Genomic DNA, 18,988 nt, shown 5'->3' on the forward strand with positions numbered 1-18,988 from the left:
TTGTATAAAAAGGTAGAACCTTTTCTATATTTACGCCAAGGTCCCCTAATAGACTGTCTATTTATTTTTATGGTCTACCATTTTGAAGCTTTAATTTCAGCATTTAGCTGTGGTCTCAAACACATTTTTACAGCCAAAAGTGACGTGCAAGAGATCGAACTGAGCAACTCCTGTCACTCAATGCTTCCCCACCCATAAATGTGCCACAGTTAGCCTTGATATGAGTGGTGAAAGTAGTTGGGATTCCTTTTATTAGTGATTTGTTTCTAAAGTCTTGTGAAGCCGCCGAAAAGAAAAGTTTTTCAAATTAGACGCTTATCCATGAACTTAGTCTTAAGTCAGTAAACAAGTCTGAATACCACCAAAGGCTATGCTACGAGTGGTTGTAGTTTTCCTAACCTGGTGGACAACTAAAAGAGGAAAATGGAGCGCGCTCTACTTTAGGAATTACTTTACTTTCTGAGAATATGTGATAGGTCCAAATATATCTGGGGGGGGTATGCCGGTCAGTCATGTGTTTTTTGTGTCCGGGCTCAGAATGGAAACAGCTCTTGAGTCACGCCATTTTAATCTTTGCCAGGTCACATGTAATTCACAAAGTTATTTCCATTCCCTCCAATGTGTATCAAGTCGTCTTTGAAACAGACAAAACCCATCTCCAGTGAGCGTATAAACTTAATACATTTTTGTGCGCGTGTGGATGGTGTTTTTTCTTTTTTTTTCATACTGTTTCCATTCACATTCGCCTAAATGTGAATCAAAAATGGCAAATCAAATTGCACCAGGATGTAAACATATGCTAGAAAGTTGCACATTTTAGTGGTTTCTGCTTGATGTCCACGCTACTCAAAAGAGAATTTAAAAACAGACAGAAATGCAAACGCTGCCAACTCAACTTATTTGAATGCGCTGATTAGATTTTAAATTTTAGTTTTATAGACAGAAACACTGACAAATGCAGTCACCCAGGCTTTATTCGCGATTGAATTTCATCAGCTACTTCAAGTCCTTATCTGATTTATCACTTGCAAATGACCATTTTCTGGAAGAGAATCTTCAGTTTCTTCTTCAAACTGAAAGTGGCTTCATGCCAAAGTGGTCAAAGTTAAACTTAGGCTAATGCAAATGTCTTCACTATTTAAGTATTTTTAAAAAAAATATTTGATCATGAAAATCCTACAATTTTAACTTGATAGTGGTGCCAGATCAAATGTCTGGTAATGATTAATGATTATCATTTCTTCCTAAAGTAAGCATAATATCTGTACCAAATTTCATGACAGTCCATCCCAACATTTCCCCTATGCCACAAATTTCGACCTTAGGAAGAGGCACAAAAGTCTTGTTGTGGGGATCATGAACACCTGTACCGACATAATGTATGTGCATTATGTATGTGCCTATCTATGCAGCAGATATGACACTATTTAACTAACTGTGCTTGAGAAAAAGTCCAGAAACCACTGATATTCATCTTCTGGGAACAAGGAATGTCTGCACAAATAGATATAGATTTCATTGCAATTAACTTGCTATTTAATCTTGATTTGAAGTGATGGACTGACAGACTAATAGACCTTGTTCATCCCTCATGGGACCCAGAGGCATGTGAAAACACTCGCAGGCATACTGCAGACCTTAAGGCAAGTATGTGTGTATGCAGTCAGCACTGGAATCCGAACATGAATAATATAAAACTCTCACTTTTGTTAGTCAGTGACATGTGGGTGTTCTGGTGTTAATGGTAGGGATGCAGCAGAGATGCCTCTACAAGCGCTGATGCGGCAAGAATCTCTTTACACATCCCGAGCACTCGGTTGGAGATAAGCTCCAGCTCGGACCAGTTTGCCACCAGAGAGTCATAATGCTGCTTCACTAAAAGATAAGCAGAGAATTGAGCAAATTAATGCTTCTCCTGGCTCCAGAAAAAAACAAATCTTAGGACAACCTTAAATATCAACATCTCTCGGGTATTATTTTACCCAAAATGAACTCATGGCCTATTACTGATATAAATAGCAAATATGTAATTAATCACCAGCACTCCTGTTAAATCAAATTTCTTGTTACTGGAGCTGATTCAAGTCCTTGACTCTATTGCCTGGAATGGTGCCCACATGAATTTCCAGGGAACTCTTTGCTATTTAATTATCATTTTCTTATACTTGCATTGACTGACGTGTAGAAACTAGTTCTCTCTTTTGGCAAACCAACATGCGTGCTCCATGAAAAACGAAATAAAAGAAGCCAGTGTTTGGTTTCTGTGCCGAGTGATGGCCTCTCAGTCCGATGGATAAGTTGTCCTGTGGTCTGTGTTTTCCGGTGTGAGTTAGGGCTGATCATGCTGGTAACTATTTGTAATTTTAAGGGGAAAGAGGCACACTGCCCAAGAAAAATAGAAGAAACAGAAACAAAGTTTTCAGGCTCTTTGAAAGTTAATATGAATATGAAAGTTGTAAAAGCCTGGAGGAATTGTTGAAAATCATTGCAGACTTTAGTCCATAACTAAGCTTCCGGAACATCGAGGAACACCGTAGGAAAAGAGACGAAGGAGGTTGCTTTAGCTGAGGCTACGGCAAGCTTGCATTAATTAGCTAGTTAAGTCTTATTATTTCTTTTTAAAGTCTGGTTAAAAGTTTCACATGCTCTTTATCCCAAAACGACACACATTTCTTGGACTGTACTGAAATAACAAAGTGGTGATGAAACTGAGGAATCAAACAGAGGGCAGCTGCTGTGTAACAGTTTATTTAAGACTAAAACTATGAGTGACAGCTCTGGGCTATATTTTACTACTGTCTGCACAGTGCTTTTATAAATCTTAAGCTCTAATCCTTTAGGTGTAGTTTAATTTATACGCTTGTGCTTTTTCTGTAATGCACGTTGTGTTGCCCTTAATAAATAAAGTTTGGTCGAGTTGAGTAATGAGTGTCTAATTAAGTTGCCACTCTTGTGCTGCTTGTAAATGCATGTAGCTCCCGCTTTGGAGAAGCTCTTATGGGTCCTGCATGCTGCTGGAGCTGCAGATAATTACAGGAAATATTGTTATTTTGTCCTAATGGTTATTTTCATGAAGAATCTCTTTAAAACAGGTCTCCACGTGCCCCTCTGGTAATATGCTCAAGTCTTTTGCTGTCTCTGTACTGTTCACGGATAAGTGTTTGTGCTAAAATGTATAAAAAGCCAGATAGTCACACTGTAACCTGTAGAAAAAAGTCTGAGTAAGCCATTTAACCAGAGTGGCTTGGAGGCAATTTGTCTCTTCTGTTGTAAGATTTGTTTGTGCAGCTCAAGAGCAGAAGACAGCGGCTGAAAGCCTGTGTTGGCACCTCTGAGTTAACTGTATTTTGACTCTGTTATTCAGCACAGTCATCAATGTTGTGACTGGGTTTTTGATGGTTTTAGCAGTAATGAAAATACCCTGGGTCTACTTCAACAAGACACCAACGATACAAGCGTCATAAATTGATAACACCAATTACATGTAGGCTGTTACCTAGCTACTGCAATTTTCTACATGAGTGGAGAGGGAGGAAGCACAGGGACCGGGTTCATGTCAGTAAATTTGTGTTTCTGCTTCTTGTGGCCTGGCCATGTTGTTGTTTCTCACACGAGAAGTTTTTCTTTGTGGATTGACTCCAGATTATTTTTGGATCCCTTCCAGTAGCTATCTCCAAGCTACATCCTAGATCTTAGACACATCGTGATGTATTGACCCTTCCTCTGTAATAACACCCATATGTCTTGAAGGGACACCCTCAGCAATAACACAGCCCGATGAATATTTACTGTAATTCCATTTTCTTCGAGCAGTGATTGCAGTTTTCCAGTTGTGCTTTGGCAGCTAAATGAATAAAGGAAAGTCTGCTGGTAATTTCATTCTTTTCCCTCATTGTCACTATCATCCTCATGCAGCCTTGAATCATCAGTGGATCAATTAGAGAATGAGAGGTTTGCCAACCAGCAGCAGAAACAAGCCTCAACTGACTCCAGTTTTCATACTATGTTATCACATGTTAAACAGAAATATACCATATTAAACTGAGATTAAAGAGAGAATTTACAACCCACGGGTACTCTTACTATCTTTTGAATAATTAATTGCTTTATTCTGTTTATCTTCCTTTCCCTCCCTTCTCTCAATCCTCCCTCCTGTCCTCACAGTGGCTTCTCCGACAGCCTGATTCAAGACATAATCTACAGTTACTTGGTTTTACCCAACCGTGTCACTATCCCACTGGTTGGCGACATGGAACTGGCCAAGCTACGCTTTCCAATGCCAAAGGTACTGATGCAGTTATAAAGGGCATCCAGCTAAACATGAGCTTGCTATGTGTTTGAGTTAGTTTGTAAGCTGCCAGTTTCATCAGGGAGGTGAAATAAATAAATAAGTAAAGGAGCTGTTAGTGTTTTGTAGGTAACTCTCAAAAAGAGCCACTACAGCAAAAAAAGGCACGTCAAGGTTATGCCAATGAAATGTGTACCCATGGTAACAAGATGATAAGTTTAGTGTGTTTTATTGTAAGTGACATCCCTGATGTGAGTCTAGTGTTATGTTTAGTTTATGCAACAATTATTCCATGCATATATGACTTTTTGGCAACTGTTCAAGTGGATTTTTAATGAGAAACTGTAGAAGTTGATAAAGTATTTAGCTGATGTAGCGAAAATGTAGGTTAATGCTTAACATGAATAATTTATGGCATTCAGATGTAGCTTTGATTCTGCTCTGTCTTTTTTTTGGCTTTTTTTATTCCGGTAAACGTTCATAGAAACTAACTTGAATATCAGTGAGTTTCCCACTTAACGTTACTTTGATATCAGTATGTTTGCCTGTTTATGATGAACAATTAATTGCCTAGAACAGTAAAAAAAAAAAAGGGATTAAGTTACAATGGAAAATGATTAACAGAAGCCCTGCTAAAAAAATTACACTTGACATATATGTGTGTGTGTGTGTATATAGTGTTTCTGAAAAGATTAGAAAACTGTTTAAAGTATGGATAAAAAACAGTCCAAATGATCACATTTATATTAGCTTGCGTCACGTTTGGATTTCAGGCAGACCAGTTGGAGGGTTTATACCAGAGCTGGATGGCAGCATCTGTTGCTCCAAAACCTGTTTGTGTCATTCAGCATTAGTTGTACAAGTTATCCATGCCATGTGGACTAATGTAACCCCATAAAATCAGCTGTATGCTGATGTTTTTTTTTAATCTGGGACAAAGATTTCCAGAAAGAATGAAAGATTTTAAATCATTAGACCACAGGACAGTTGTCCACCTTAAAAACATTTTGACCCACAGAAAATGTGTTTGTTCACATTTTTTTTCTTTTGTTGATTTTTTTTTTCTTTTGTTGATTTGTGAATGTAGCAACAAACTTATTGCACATTATGATGTTTTTAGAAGTGCCCATATTATTTTTGACAGTGTTTCCTAAGAGGCCTGAAGATTAGAACATTTTAATAACAGTATATATCATAGATAATGAAATCCCCCAATTCTTCGCAAGTGTAAATCAAGAATCTTTGTTTTTGTTTAAGTATTTGCCCACACTGTTATTCACAGTGTGCTGAACCCCTCTACTTCTTTACTTCTAAAAGACTCGCCCTCACAAGGATGTTCTTTTCCTACCCTGTTGTCAGTGAAGTAATTAGTTATGACATAATGCTCCAGGGATTTTGTTTTTCGTTTGTCTTGTCCCATCTTTTTTAAAACCTCTTGCTGAGGCTCATCTTGACTGTCATAGGCTAAGACACAAACAAGTTCACGCTCATACCTGCAGTCAGTTTGTGCACCCAGTTAAGAACTGTGCGATGAAACTGGAGTGCCTGGAGAAAACCCACGCAGACAAAGAGAGAATTGATCATTTTATAATGAAGCCATATTTTGTTACTACGCCATCTCTCATGAACACGATGACTGCATTGTGGCCTCGAAGTGTCGGCTGCCTCTATTTCAGAGCCGCTCCCCTTAATGTTCCACTCTGCATGTCTCCTCAGGGAGTCCTCAGGATTCACTTCCTGGAGGCTCAGGATCTGGAAGGGAAGGATAAATTTCTGGGAGGGCTGATCATGGGCAAGTCTGACCCTTACGGTGTCCTGCAGATCGGCAACCAGCTGTTCCAGAGCAAGACTGTTAAGCAGACCCTCCACCCCAAGTGGAATGAAGTTTATGAGGTGATGAATTCTGGATGTCTGTCCAAATCCTCAAATCTCAGGCAAACAATACTAATAATGTAACTATATTGACATATAATATTGATTCATTCTCATGTTATTAGTTCCCACTGCTGGTAGTTGACTACCACGTCTTGAGTGTGTCTTCTCCCAGATTGCTTTAACATATAATCTATTGATTGTTCAAGCCAGTTCGATTAAGCATCCGCGTGTTCGTGTGTTCCTCAGGCTCTGGTGTACGAGCACTCGGGTCAGCATCTTGAGATTGAGCTGTTTGATGAAGATCCAGACAAAGATGATTTCCTGGGAAGGTGAGTCCCGCTCATTTCCTGCTCTGCTGTGATCTTATCACACATCTTTTAGAGGAAACGAAGTATGTTGCACCTCAACTGTGTGGCTGATAGATAAGAGCTAGATTCTTTGCAATCCAGTTATGGGCTGTTGCTCGTAGACATTGGTCATACAGAAGCAGAGGTATTATCCCACAGTTAACAGCTCAAGGGCAAATGCAATTGATTTTATGCTCCAAGAATGTAATACTACACTGTGCTATAATACACAGCAGCCAGTCGATATCTGGACACCCTCTGCTATAATTAATTGCTTAGATTTTTCTGTTTACTGTTGATCATCTGAGTTTCACTAATTCTTTAACATTATTTGCAGCCTCATGATCGATTTAACCGAGCTACACAAGGAACAGAAGGTTGATGAGGTAAGATCATTCTCTGATATGTATTTCTATGCATACATTCTACGTCTTTAATTAAACATGTACGATTTTTGGAATTTGTTTGCTTTTCGGTATTAAGATGAGATCTTAGGTTGAAGCTGGTTAGCATAGCTTAGCACAAAGACTGGAAACAGGGGGAAGAAGGTAGCCAAGTGACAAATTACTCCTACTAGAATCTATAATGCTCATTGATAAAGACATCAGAGTCTTTGTTCACAGGCCGCTGGGTTTGTGCTGGTGGCATCTATCTTCCATGCAAATCCAGTGCTCTGAGCACTCTCAGTAAACACTATTTTTCTCACTTGCCACTCATAATCAAAACAGGGATGGGACTTATGAACTGTGGTGAACTAAAGATGACAGAGGAACTGAACCTGGCTGCCACTGAAAACTATTTTAGGTGGTAAACAATAGCCACAGAGAAGCACTCTGAAAATGATGTTTATATGTGATTGAGTTGCCTGGCAACCTCAAGGTGTTAATAAGACGCAAGAAAGTTATTGTCCCCAAAAAACACATTAAGATGTTTTTTCAGATGTTGTAAGAACTGAACATTTCATATTAAGAAGAGATCTTTATAGGTCTGACTTTTGGGTTTCGTGTGTGCTGGCTAAGCTAACCAGTGTCACACTTCTCTAGACTTTTAGACTTGATCTTTACACATAAATAGAGACACATTTTTCCTTTAAAGTTTTCCCTTAGCACACTCCATAAAGCTTTTTGAACTGATTTTTAACAGTTCGTGACAAAAAAACACGAGATTTTCTTCTGTGACATCCTTCACATAAACACCCTTTGGGCTCATAATTTCCCTTTAGGGATAGATATTAATAAAAGTGTCCTTCAGTTTAATTCATTTCAGTTCACTTGTTGCAGTGGTTTGAGCTAGAAGAAGCACCTACAGGGAAACTCCACTTAAAACTGGAGTGTCTGTCTCTGTTCTCCACTCCTGAAAAGCTGGACCAGGTACAAACTCTTGATTTAACACAGTAATCATTGTCTGCCACGGTTTATGTGTTTGCTGCCGATAATTCTGGGTGTATACACGTTTCTGTGTCCAATCAGGTGCTCAGAAGTGTGCGCGCTGACAGAAGCCTGGCCAATGATGGACTGTCGTCAGCTCTGCTGGTCGTCTATCTGGACTCAGCTAAGAACCTGCCAGTAAGATGCTGGGATTGCTACCTTTCTGATGCTGTGCTTGTGTTGAAATACAGCATTCTGCTTATGCAGGCTTCTTGTTCTCCATCTTAAGTGTATGCACAACATCCACGAGCACAGAAACGGTTGAGTAGAAATGCCAACGTGTTTGAACAAGGCTTATTGGTCACTGATTACCAGTGCCTCATGTTCCTGTGACTTAACCACTGTGTTTATTCTTTGTGACTTTCTCTGTTTACTCTCCATGTTCTTAGAAATCTGGTTTATGTGCACTCTGATTTTTAAGATCAGCCTAGCAACAGTATCAGATGGAAAATGTATTCTCTTAAACTTCAGAGGCTTTTTCAAAGCACTTTACATTTGAGGCTTACTGTTATTTTAAATCTCTCTCAAATGAATTATATTTTAGAGTGAAAGCCTTGATTTGGTCTTTTTTTGTGATTATATTATCCATTCTACGCCATAAAACTGTATTAAGGATGTGCAAAGTTTACTCCTAAGGGCTTACAGCAAAATGTTTGCTGCTTTTCTTCGATTAGGTTGGCCAAACTTATGAAGCCTCAAAAAAGAAGCCTTGTACATTTTTAACTTTATTTAAGTGTCCTCTGCACACAAACTTTAACAGATTTAGTTATCTTAATTCTCATAAAACCTGTTTCCTCTGTATTCTCTTTCCTTTTCACCCAAGAGTGTCTTCACAGGCAGCTTAGGCTGTGGAAACTTGAGTGAGAGGAGAGCATCTGGCCTAGTCTTTTGTGAGAGCAATACATCTGAGTATAGAACAATATTTGTGAGTCTTCCAGAGCTTCTGCATCTTCATAGTGTTAGCATTAGAGGTGTGTGGGTTTACCAGTAACAGTGAGAGTCTTCAAAGGTTTTCTTTTAAAGCATGTACCAGCAGCATGCTTTTCTTGAAATGTCCAATAACCATTAACATGACGCAACGCAGCCAGGCAAGCAGGTCCTATCTGCTTCTTAGTCAGATTTGTATTCTGGCACACGAAGTGCTTAGTTCAAGGCTGAAGTATATTTATGCTACAAAGGGCTCACTGGCAGAGTTTTTAACTATCTGTCAGTATCAGTGTGGAACTGTTCAGCTTGTTAAAAAAGTCATATGGTGTCTTAAACAATCTCCTCCAGGTATTTCTTGCAAGGAATACTTTCATTACTGTTTTCATTGTTAGCTCCCCTGCAGTGTCAACAGTGTCAGCCCCAACACTGCCGATCTTATTTATTTACCAAGATGCATACATATCACTTTTCAGTACAAGTTTCTTTGTAGTTCTCTGGGTTTTTTCTCATGACTCTTAACAATGCCAGCTCATTCAAACTAACTGCGGGTGTGATTTTCTCCCCTTGTGGCTTAAAGAGCAACCTGTCAGATTTCACCTATGATGGGTTGAAGCAAGTCTCAGTCTTTAAGGCGCTGAAGGTAATGTGGGAAAAATGGTCTGCATGAACAGATCACACCTTGTGTCTCCCCTGTGCTGGCTCTCAAGTGCACCATCCAGTGTCAAGTAATTGTGACGATTATCGCATAAGGAAATTGAAACTGTGCATGAAGATGTGTTACACCGTGGTTGTGCTCCTCTCTCCTGAATGACACATCATTTTCACATTTCTCAACTCATGATCCTGCATGCAGAAGTCAAATTTTGCACTCAAAAATGTTGTTTAACAAGAAAAAGAAGTCGCCTCTGCTCTCACACTAACAGAGTTATTTGTCTGCCTGTTAACCAAATGCACGATTTGGATTTGCTGCAGATTTGAGCAAATGGATTTTCAGCACAAACCTGCAGAACGACATGGCTTTGGGAGCAGAATGTGGGCAAGTGTGTTTGCTAAACACGAATCTGATCATGATGGAATTTATGATCAGGAAGTCATGACAAAGATGCCTGGCCCGTCAGACTAGCATTTCTTCTTTCCCACACAAACAAAAAGCATAGGTTTTCCCCACATGTTCGGACAGTGCAGGTTAAACTATGATTGCCATGTTTAGCAGCCACCGCAGCAGCTGACATGATGCGTTGCAACAAAACATAGTTTCAGTTTCCACCTATAAATCAGCTACCATGAGGTGTTTCTTTATTTCCAAGAAGTTTCAAGTCTTAAATCGTTACATACAATGGCCCCCCCTCATCTCCACAGTATGTGTGTGTGACAGTTTGTTCTATATCAGTTTTATCTTGTGCTACACGGCAGCAGGAATACAGGTGCTTTGGTCCCCAACCAGCAGTAACGCCTGTCTTTGTCATGCTCAGGTTGACACTCTGAGCCTCTTCCTCCTCCATCGTTAGAGATTATGAACACTTTGTTACTATCTCTTGACACTCTTAAAGTGTCTTATAAAAGGTGCACCGAAATTAGAAAGGAAAGGAAAAGACCACCAGCAAAAATGGGAAATGTCTCAACTTTTCTGAATAATCTGATTACACTTACACTGATTACACATAATAAGCAACATTTTCATATGGGTGCACAAAGCAGTCTGTAAATCACCTAGCAATATGTATTTTATATTTACACCTCATTGAGTCTATCAGGACTCCCTATGGATGCCTACTTTCAAAATTTGCCCATGTGTCTTATTAAACTTAACCTTCCCCATAACTATAAAAGTCTTTATTAAAGTATAGACATTTGTACAAAGTGATTTAACTACACATTTATTAACATAGTCATCACTGGTTTTTTTTACTTTTAATTGTAGTCTACGTGTATAATAGCCTAAATAAGTCCAGACATTTGTCTGATATCTCTCTTATCTCTTTGCAGATCTCTCTTTAGACACTAAAATCTGCTTCCTCCTTTAGTGAGAACAGAAACGTACTATTAAAACTAAGAAGCCAAACATACAGTTACAATTATGATACCAAATATCACCTCTTTCCTTTGTGTTCTTTCGTTTAGTTGATACTAAGTGAATCTCTCATACTAATATTTACAGTTTGAGGAGATCAGTCTCCTCAACTTAAGAAGCTGCAGCAGTAGGACATATACAATGCAAGCAATTAAAAAACCTCATACATACATTACTTGTACTAAACCATGTGCCCCTATTTAGTGCCACGTGCCTTTCTCAGTTGGAGATGTTGCATATTAAAAGATATTTAAAACTAGTCTGCACCATGATGCTTAATTCTCATGCTGGTGAGAAATAGATTTCATATATAAGCTAAACCCTCCTGGGAAAGAGAGAGATCAAGAGGAAGACCTGGCCGGTAGATGTTTAGGGTATTCTCTGTTAGGAATACTGAGTAATTCTTAGCTGTCAGAAGTCAGCATTGCTAAATTTAGCCTGCAGAGGAGACAGAGCCTGGCAGTCTCCTTGGTAGCCTCTCTGCCCGCAGCCCTGCTCATCTAAGCATATGGGAATCGTCCCTCCTGTTTTGAACTACTCGACTCTTTCAACGTTATGTGCTTGACAAAGTCGCCACAAGCTCGGAGTGTGATTGCACAGCTCATTAGGGAATTGTGTGTCTCGGTGTGGACAACCAGCTGACACATCCCTCTCTGATTGTCTAATAGTCGGCCAAGAAGAGCAGCAGTGAACCCAGCCCTTATGTCCAGTTCACAGTTGGACACAAGACACTTGAGAGTAAGGTGAGTTTGTAAGAAACAGTATTATTACACTGACAGAACTTGTGCTGTCTTTACAGTCCTGAAATATTGTATTGATTTGTCCTCTGAGGTTTGATTCTGTCAGTGAAGAAAAATGTTTTACTTTCAGTATTGTGTAATGTTTTCACTTCTGTTATGAGTGATTAAAGGCATCTGAGCAGTCAAACACTGGATACAGCAGTTTTGTAGCAATTTTATAGTGCTCAATAAGGTACTGAAATCTAGCCAACACAACTTAATCTCCATCGGGCTTCCTGTTACAGAATACACCTCCCCGACAGTAAAAGAGAGGCATTGCAAAATAAAGACTTACAACACGCAATAAAAACACACTTCATCTGCATAAAGTGCAATATCGAGTGGGAAATATCCGTCTAGCATTCAAAAGGGAACTTCTCTGGAAAGAGGAACAGCTTAAACATAAGCATATTGTTAATTTTGACATTTTACTGCGGGGAGTAATGTAACAAATGCACCATAATGTAACTCTTTTGCAGGAGAGGTAGAGAAGCTGTGAACTGCCTTGAATTGAAGCGGTGAAACAGTAGCTGGGTTTTCATTGTGGTTTTTGATTCCCTATAGATTCTCCCTGTTGATAGGCACGACTTTACAGAAGAAATTTCTTTAAGCTGGTAAAAAAAAAAGCAGTTTTTTATTTACATTTTGAAGTTGTGGATAAGTGAAGGTGAATGGAAATCTTAAAAATGAAAAAACATCCTCTCAAGAAGACTTGATATACATCAGGCTGACTATCGGCTCTCAGGAACATCTGGAGCGTTAGTGAACATCTGTCTCCTTTTTAGTGCTTTGTTAATCTCTTTATGGTGTGTAAACGTCATCGGCGTCGTTCTACGCTGCAGTGTTATGTCTCTTGTGTAGCTGTAGGTTATATGTCGTAGTTGGCAGTTGGAGGTCATCTCTTGTTAGAGTGTAGGCTACAGGGGCTCATTTAGTTATGTTTGTAAATGTGCATTGTCCCTGTCAAAAAAGATAAATATGAATAAAAATAAATAGATCATTTTATCCCAAATGCAAGTGACATGGGGAGGTACAGCAGGGCTCCTGGCATCGCTGCTGGTTCTTGATGTCAGTTTTGTGTATAAAAGTGGATTGCATCCAACCTGCAAAGATTAAAATGTGACTCACCAACTGTGAGCAAACAAACAAACTAGCATCACGCTCCAGTGTTTTTCCAGATATGGTGAAATATCCAACATATTTTCAGAGATTAAAGTAATTCCCAACGAAGAGTTTTCTCCATTTTCCTCTTGTGGATGTCCACCACAGTTCGTACAACTGTGTCCAGTTTGTACAGCTACTTCCTTTACTTAATTATAACCACTGGCAATGTAGTCAGTGGAATCGTGTCTGAATTACATTTCTGTTTTGCTGCTTTTAAAAAGATCCGTTCGGATTTGTTTTGTTAGCGAATGGAAACATGAACGAACTGAACTTTTATGTCCATATCAGATTGATCAGTGCACAACAATTTACAAAGTTCCATTTTTTTATTGTATTATTTTGTCTGCTGTCACAGTGTCATACAATATTCATGTTCCAGCACCATCTGAGAGACTCAGGTTAATGTGTAGGTTTATTACAGTGCCCAGAAGCTTTAAGTCAGTCGTAGGCTTGAAAGCTTTTTCTCTCTGCAGATGGCAACAAATTGTGACACGGAAGTTGCTAAATTTACGTAGAATTGAACAATGGTTTGCTTTTCACTCAAATTGTTTGTCGCCATCTGCCATTGTCAGCATTAAAAATTGAATTTTAAGCTCTGTGGTTGGTGATGAACTGGATTTTTTTACTCGTGACCTTTTTCCTGTCCGCCTGTTCTTTGAACGCATGTTCATTTGGACTGATGTCACATAAATGACTTGGCAACTTACAGAGGCAAAGGCTTGACCGGAAAAAAGAAAGAAAAATTTGTCACCTTGCCTACAGAAGGCTATATTTAGTCCTGCTGCTGTCTCATTTGTTTACATAGTTTCTTTCTGTTTACATAGTGGTCTTTCTGATGTGGAGTTCAAGAACCCCCAAAGCTGCCACTCAAATCCTCATTGTTTCAGTTAATATCCCTTTTTTAAACGAGTGACAATAAAAAACCTCATAAATCTCTCTAAATTGAATCAATGTTTCTTAATCAAAGGAAAAGCATGTAATGTATGTAGAAATAGAGACGATATTTAGGCTTTCTTTCTTTTTTTGGCAGATAGTCTCGGGTTTATAGTTTTAATGCCTTGTTATTGATATTTTACCTCCAAATGAAAAATACCACAAGATGTAAAGGCACCACCGACACATTCTGTTAGAAGAACAGATTTGTATGAACCTCTAATAAATGATCACCTCTGTGCCCATAAAGATCCGGTACAAGACCAAGGAGCCTCTGTGGGAGGACTGTTTCTCATTCCTCGTCCATAATCCCAGGAGGCAGGAGCTCGAGGTGGAGGTAACTGTTTAACTGTGTAACTGTGTTACTGATAACATCTGTTTATTAGAACCTGAACCTGACTTGTCCAAAACTTGATTTCTTTCCTCTGCTTTTTCTTGTACAGATAAAAGATGACAAGCACAAATGCACCCTGGGTAACTTGACAGTGCCTTTGAGTGGCCTGCTGTCTGAAGAGGACATGACACTGACTCAGTGCTTTCCTCTCAAGAACTCGGGGCCCAGCTCCACCATCAAACTGAAGATGGCCCTGAGGGTATATATGGAGCGAATCCCTGCTTAGGGGGGGCATTAGTGATGCAGAAATTATTCATTGCAACCAGAAAAGAGGTCCAAAATCTTCAGATTGCACCAAATGACCTGTGAGAAAGTTATTGAGTGATACGACGTGTCTGGATTAATAATGTCTCAGAGCAAGCCTTAACAACACCTTAACTTGCTTATTAATTTCATGCTCTCACCGGGCCCCTCACCGATTGCTTATGTACAGCTTACAGCAACGGCAGATTCACCACTTTAAATCATTTTGATGCTTAAATGTGGTTTTTGCATAGTTTTGTCAGGTTTTAAGCTAAATGCACCCTTCACTTGTTGCGAGCAGCTAAAAAGGCTTTAAAGCGGTGATCCACAGCCCAGAGAGGTGTCCAATGGACAGGAAAAAGAAGAATCTGCTGCAAGCAATCCGTTACTTATTGCGATGATTGGACAGTTGCTCTCTGTGAAAGCAGTTTGGCCAAATGTGCTCTGCCACTGGACATAACTAATGGCAATATTTTGTCGGTTAATGCCTGAAAACATTAGATAGTAAACGGCTCTGACATTCATGATGCAGACACTAATTGTATTATCTTGTACCGAATCACAACTGATTAAATAAAAAAGATTAATGTAGCCACAACAAATTATTGACTTTTTCTGGAATAGCATTCCCCTGTTGGACCAAAGCGAATGTACCAACAAATGTAATGAAAATATAATGTAAAAGGAAAACAACTTATCAAGCACAAAGACATTTTTGTGACAACTGTAGCAAGAAATACTTAAGACAGTGTAGACGGGTTTGTGGTAAAAACAGCCATCAGCTATAATGATAAAATAATCTAATTAGAGCAGTTTGTCTGATTTATTTATGCCACCGATGTCATATGAAAATCCCCCAAACTTTAACTTGATATATTTACAGTATATATATGTATCTATATCAGTGTTTCTCAATTCCGGTCCTCATGACCCACTGCCCTGCATGTTTTCGATGTTTCCCTCCTCCACCACACCTGATTCAAATGATCAGCTCGTCATCAAGTTCTGCAGTGGCCTGATAAGCAGCCATTCATTTGAATCAGGTGTGGTGGAGGAGGGAAACATCGAAAACATGCAGGGCAGTGGGTCATGAGGACCGGAATTGAGAAACACTGATCTATATAGATGGATGGTATGCCTCACTGCTCCATTGTAATTAACTGAGGAAAAATCTATCACAGCAGTTTACACCTGGTACTGTCCTCCTATGTGTCTGTAGGTTCTGTCTCTGGAGAAGCAGGTATCCTCAGACCTGCCATCGTTTGTCCAAGTCAGGAAGTCCAGTTTACCGCAGCCAGCCGCAGTCCCCTCCCTGAGACTGTCCGTCTCTGATTCCCTGCTGCTTCCACCCACGCCGCCGCAGCCTACACACGCCTCAACGCTCACCCTGCAGCACCACGACGGCGAGCCGTACTCTGCCAGCCCTCTCCGCAGCAACTCCAACCTGAGCACCTGCATGTCGAGCTCCCAGAAACACCTGTCTCACAAGGAGTCCACCCCCAGCCTGGCCTCGGATATCTCTCTGCCCACTGCCACCTTGGAGCTCCAGCAAAGGCTTCGTCAGCTGCAGAAGTAAATGCCAGATATGATATACTACCTCATTCAAGTCCTGCAACTGCCTGTTAAAATGTCATCTTGATTTTAAGAGTCCATCCTTATATATATTTGATCAGTCGACAGGTCAAGCAATCCATCTGCTATAATTGTATGTGTATGTGTGCTTCAGCATCTGGAAGTGATACTGACTGACTTGTGTGTGTTCATAGTGGCTCGGCCCCCAGTCAGTACCCCCTGGGTGAAGTCAAGCTGACTGTTCGACACAGCTCCCAGAGGAACAAACTCATTGTGGTGGTGCACGCCTGCCGGTGAGGTCCAGATTGCAATGATACACTGAATTTTAAATTGAAAACGGTTTAAAGGACTTGTGAAAAGAGTTTTGTCATGTGTGTCCTCAGTAACTTGATAGCTTTCACCAAAGACGGGTCAGATCCCTTCGTACGCCTCTATCTGCTGCCTGACAAAAGCCGGACGGGGAGGAGGAAGACGAGCTCGATGAAGAGGACTCTAAATCCTGTCTATGATCAAACGTGGGTTTAGACTCTTACTTCCTGTTTAAAGTGACTCATTATCGGGTCTTTTTGAACTTCATGTGTCCAGTTGTCTGGCAAATGTTTCAGCCTGTTTGCAGTTGTATCGTCATATTCATTTGATGTCTGGGTGTGTTTTAAGAGACCTTTAAAGCTGCTTTTCACTGTCAGTTTTGATGATTTGTGATGTTCGGTGGTATTGCAACAATTCTTCCATCGGTCTACTTTCAAATGAAAGGAGCAGTCTGTCAACAATTACTGACATCAAGCTGGAGAAAGCAAACATCTCCAGTGCTGTCCACTCTCTGTCTAGCAACAAATTCCATCTGTATTGGAAGCCAAACCTTCCTGAAAAGGACGAAACAAACAGCTGCTGCGTCGCATCTGTGATTTCCATCTGGGAAAAGTTATGCAAATGTCTTTTTTTGTTTTCTGTCTTCGTCCATCCCAATTAGATTCTCCTCGTCACGTCTTTGCATTCTTGATGCACCTCTGCCTGTACTTACACTACATGATGAGTACGATCCTCCATTACATAAATGTTTACCCTCAAAGATTGTCTGCTTTCTTCCTCTTCATAACCCTCTGAGCAGTGCTCCTCTTCTACATCCATTATCATTTCAAAACGATGAGATGCTAAATGAGTTTTCGATGCTGTAACTTTAAACCTTAACCAGGACCATTGTAAAGTGGGTTATTGGTTGATGTTCCTGCATGGAAACTATGAATGCATGTGGCCTTCATGGATTAATCCCCCTCAGGTTCCTGTTTTTGTTTGCAGGATAAATCTCTTCTCCTATGTGGAGGAGACAAAGCCGATGGCATGTTAGTTAGCTTTTGTAAAATGTTTATATTTGTGTTTGTAGGTTTGAGTTTAGTGTATCTATGGTGGAGCTCCACAGGAGAACTTTGGATGTAGCAGTGAAGAACGGAGGGAGCATCCTGTCCAAACACAAAGGCCTTCTGGGAAAGGTAACTGCTGCCGGTTTTCATATTCTGCCACTGTTATTAAAAGCAGTATTTTAACACCATTTTGTTTTGTAAATGTCAGACTTTTTGACGTTTGTTTTGGAAGCGTTGCCTTCCGTGTCTGCGTATATATCCTGAAACGTTGGGTTTCCTTGTTATTCGTTATGCTTTGCAGCTCAGTACCGTCATAAAAGAAATACATATTTCTCTCTTTGTTCAAAACTGCAGGTGCTGGTAGATTTAAGCTGGGATGATATATCAAAAGGATGCACACAATGGTAAATATTCATTTTATCTTCTTCCTGTGCGTTATTTAATGATCTATAGTGCTCAAATTAGTTGTTTTTAGCTTGTTAACGTCATGTTCCCATTTCGTACTGCAGGTATGACTTAAGTGAAGATGGTTTGTCGTCTCAAGGCTTAAGAAGTAGTCGAGATACCCTCCTCACATTGTGAAACCACCTCTCTGCTGTACAAAAGGGATTCTGTTCATCTGCAGACACATCATGCTGCTGCATTCACGTTTGTTTTTCATATAAACTAGAAAAGGAATCATTTTAGCATGTAAGACCTTTTTTCAGTCATTTCCTGTTTTATTTCACGGTCATGATTGGGAGACATTGTAGGATATTGTAATGAAACACACTAACTGCCTTGTCTCTGTTTTTCAGTGTTTTATGTAAATATCGAGATGCTAGTATTTATGGTTACGAGGATTTGCAGGGGTTTTAATGGCATTATTTTTTCCTTAAAGGAAATTTTGTTGAAATCTGTCCAAATTCTTTTTAATTTCTGCCCAGTTTAGCAAAATGTGACAAAATTTCTGTTTTGTTGTGCGTGAAAAAGAGATCTAAAACCAAAGGAACAGATAGAATAACAAATGTGTTTTGTTTTGTTTTATGTCATGCAGTGTTATTTGTTTGTTTATCTATTCTTCTTCTTTATGCTTGATTAAAAACACGGAATGCACATATGCAAGTTATGAATTGTCTGCTCTGTATATTTGAGGAGATTTGTGCAATATTGGTTGGATTCTGATGGTCTCAGATTTTGGAGAAGGGGCATTTTAGGGCTATGAACAAGTGCTGTACATTACAAACAATATAAAGGCCACTTGAATAGGGTTTGATTGTTCTCGAGCCAAAGGTTGTTCAAGGGAATTTAAAAAGTATTAACAGAGTAAATAATGATTGAATTTTGTGAGCAGGCTGCATAAATCTGTTTTGATAAGGATGATGCATCAATGTCTATGCTTGTATATGTTTTTGCAATGCAGTTATAACTGTTTGTTGGAACTTTTGAGATAAATTTCTTGTTATATATCCTGTGCCTTAAAAACCCACAATGTAATATTTTGCCTTCTTAAAGTTATTACTTAAAATGATATGATGCCTGATGGATTTTGATGAATAAATTGTTTCTCTTGTGAAATTCTGTCTGATTTGAATGATTATTTTTCCCCTTTGGAAATGATACCAATAAAT

General features: G+C 39.5%; 2 protein-coding genes across 5 annotated transcripts in view; both read left to right on the forward strand.

The window, feature by feature from the left end:
- The window catches only part of gimap4 (GTPase IMAP family member 4), a 222,830-nt gene extending 208,059 nt beyond the window's left edge, over positions 1–14,771 (forward strand). The window contains exon 4 of the transcript XR_011910223.1: positions 14,758–14,771. The gene's annotated coding sequence lies outside the window, so the exon portion shown is untranslated. The remainder of the gene's footprint in view (positions 1–14,757) is intronic.
- Positions 1–18,935, forward strand: part of esyt2b (extended synaptotagmin-like protein 2b) — a 34,124-nt gene extending 15,189 nt beyond the window's left edge. For 2 of the 4 annotated variants that reach the window (XM_072378806.1, XM_072378807.1), the window contains exons 8-23: positions 4,165–4,285; positions 6,005–6,181; positions 6,410–6,492; positions 6,848–6,896; positions 7,791–7,880; positions 7,980–8,075; positions 8,761–8,862; positions 11,604–11,678; positions 14,062–14,148; positions 14,255–14,404; positions 15,668–16,020; positions 16,215–16,313; positions 16,404–16,535; positions 17,402–17,507; positions 17,733–17,782; positions 17,888–18,935. In XM_072378806.1, the coding sequence (XP_072234907.1) occupies positions 4,165–4,285; positions 6,005–6,181; positions 6,410–6,492; positions 6,848–6,896; positions 7,791–7,880; positions 7,980–8,075; positions 8,761–8,862; positions 11,604–11,678; positions 14,062–14,148; positions 14,255–14,404; positions 15,668–16,020; positions 16,215–16,313; positions 16,404–16,535; positions 17,402–17,507; positions 17,733–17,782; positions 17,888–17,960 (1,843 nt within the window). In that variant the 3' untranslated portion in view covers positions 17,961–18,935. The remainder of the gene's footprint in view (positions 1–4,164; positions 4,286–6,004; positions 6,182–6,409; positions 6,493–6,847; positions 6,897–7,790; positions 7,881–7,979; positions 8,076–8,760; positions 8,863–11,603; positions 11,679–14,061; positions 14,149–14,254; positions 14,405–15,667; positions 16,021–16,214; positions 16,314–16,403; positions 16,536–17,401; positions 17,508–17,732; positions 17,783–17,887) is intronic. The other 2 variants (XM_072378808.1, XM_072378809.1) reach the window with 1 other exon arrangement.
- Positions 18,936–18,988: the final 53 nt, after the last annotated feature.

The sequence above is a fragment of the Leuresthes tenuis genome, unplaced genomic scaffold, assembly GCF_036924035.1.
Source record: "Leuresthes tenuis unplaced genomic scaffold, fLeuTen1.0.hap1 SCAF_24, whole genome shotgun sequence".
NCBI classification, from domain to species: domain Eukaryota; kingdom Metazoa; phylum Chordata; class Actinopteri; order Atheriniformes; family Atherinopsidae; genus Leuresthes; species Leuresthes tenuis.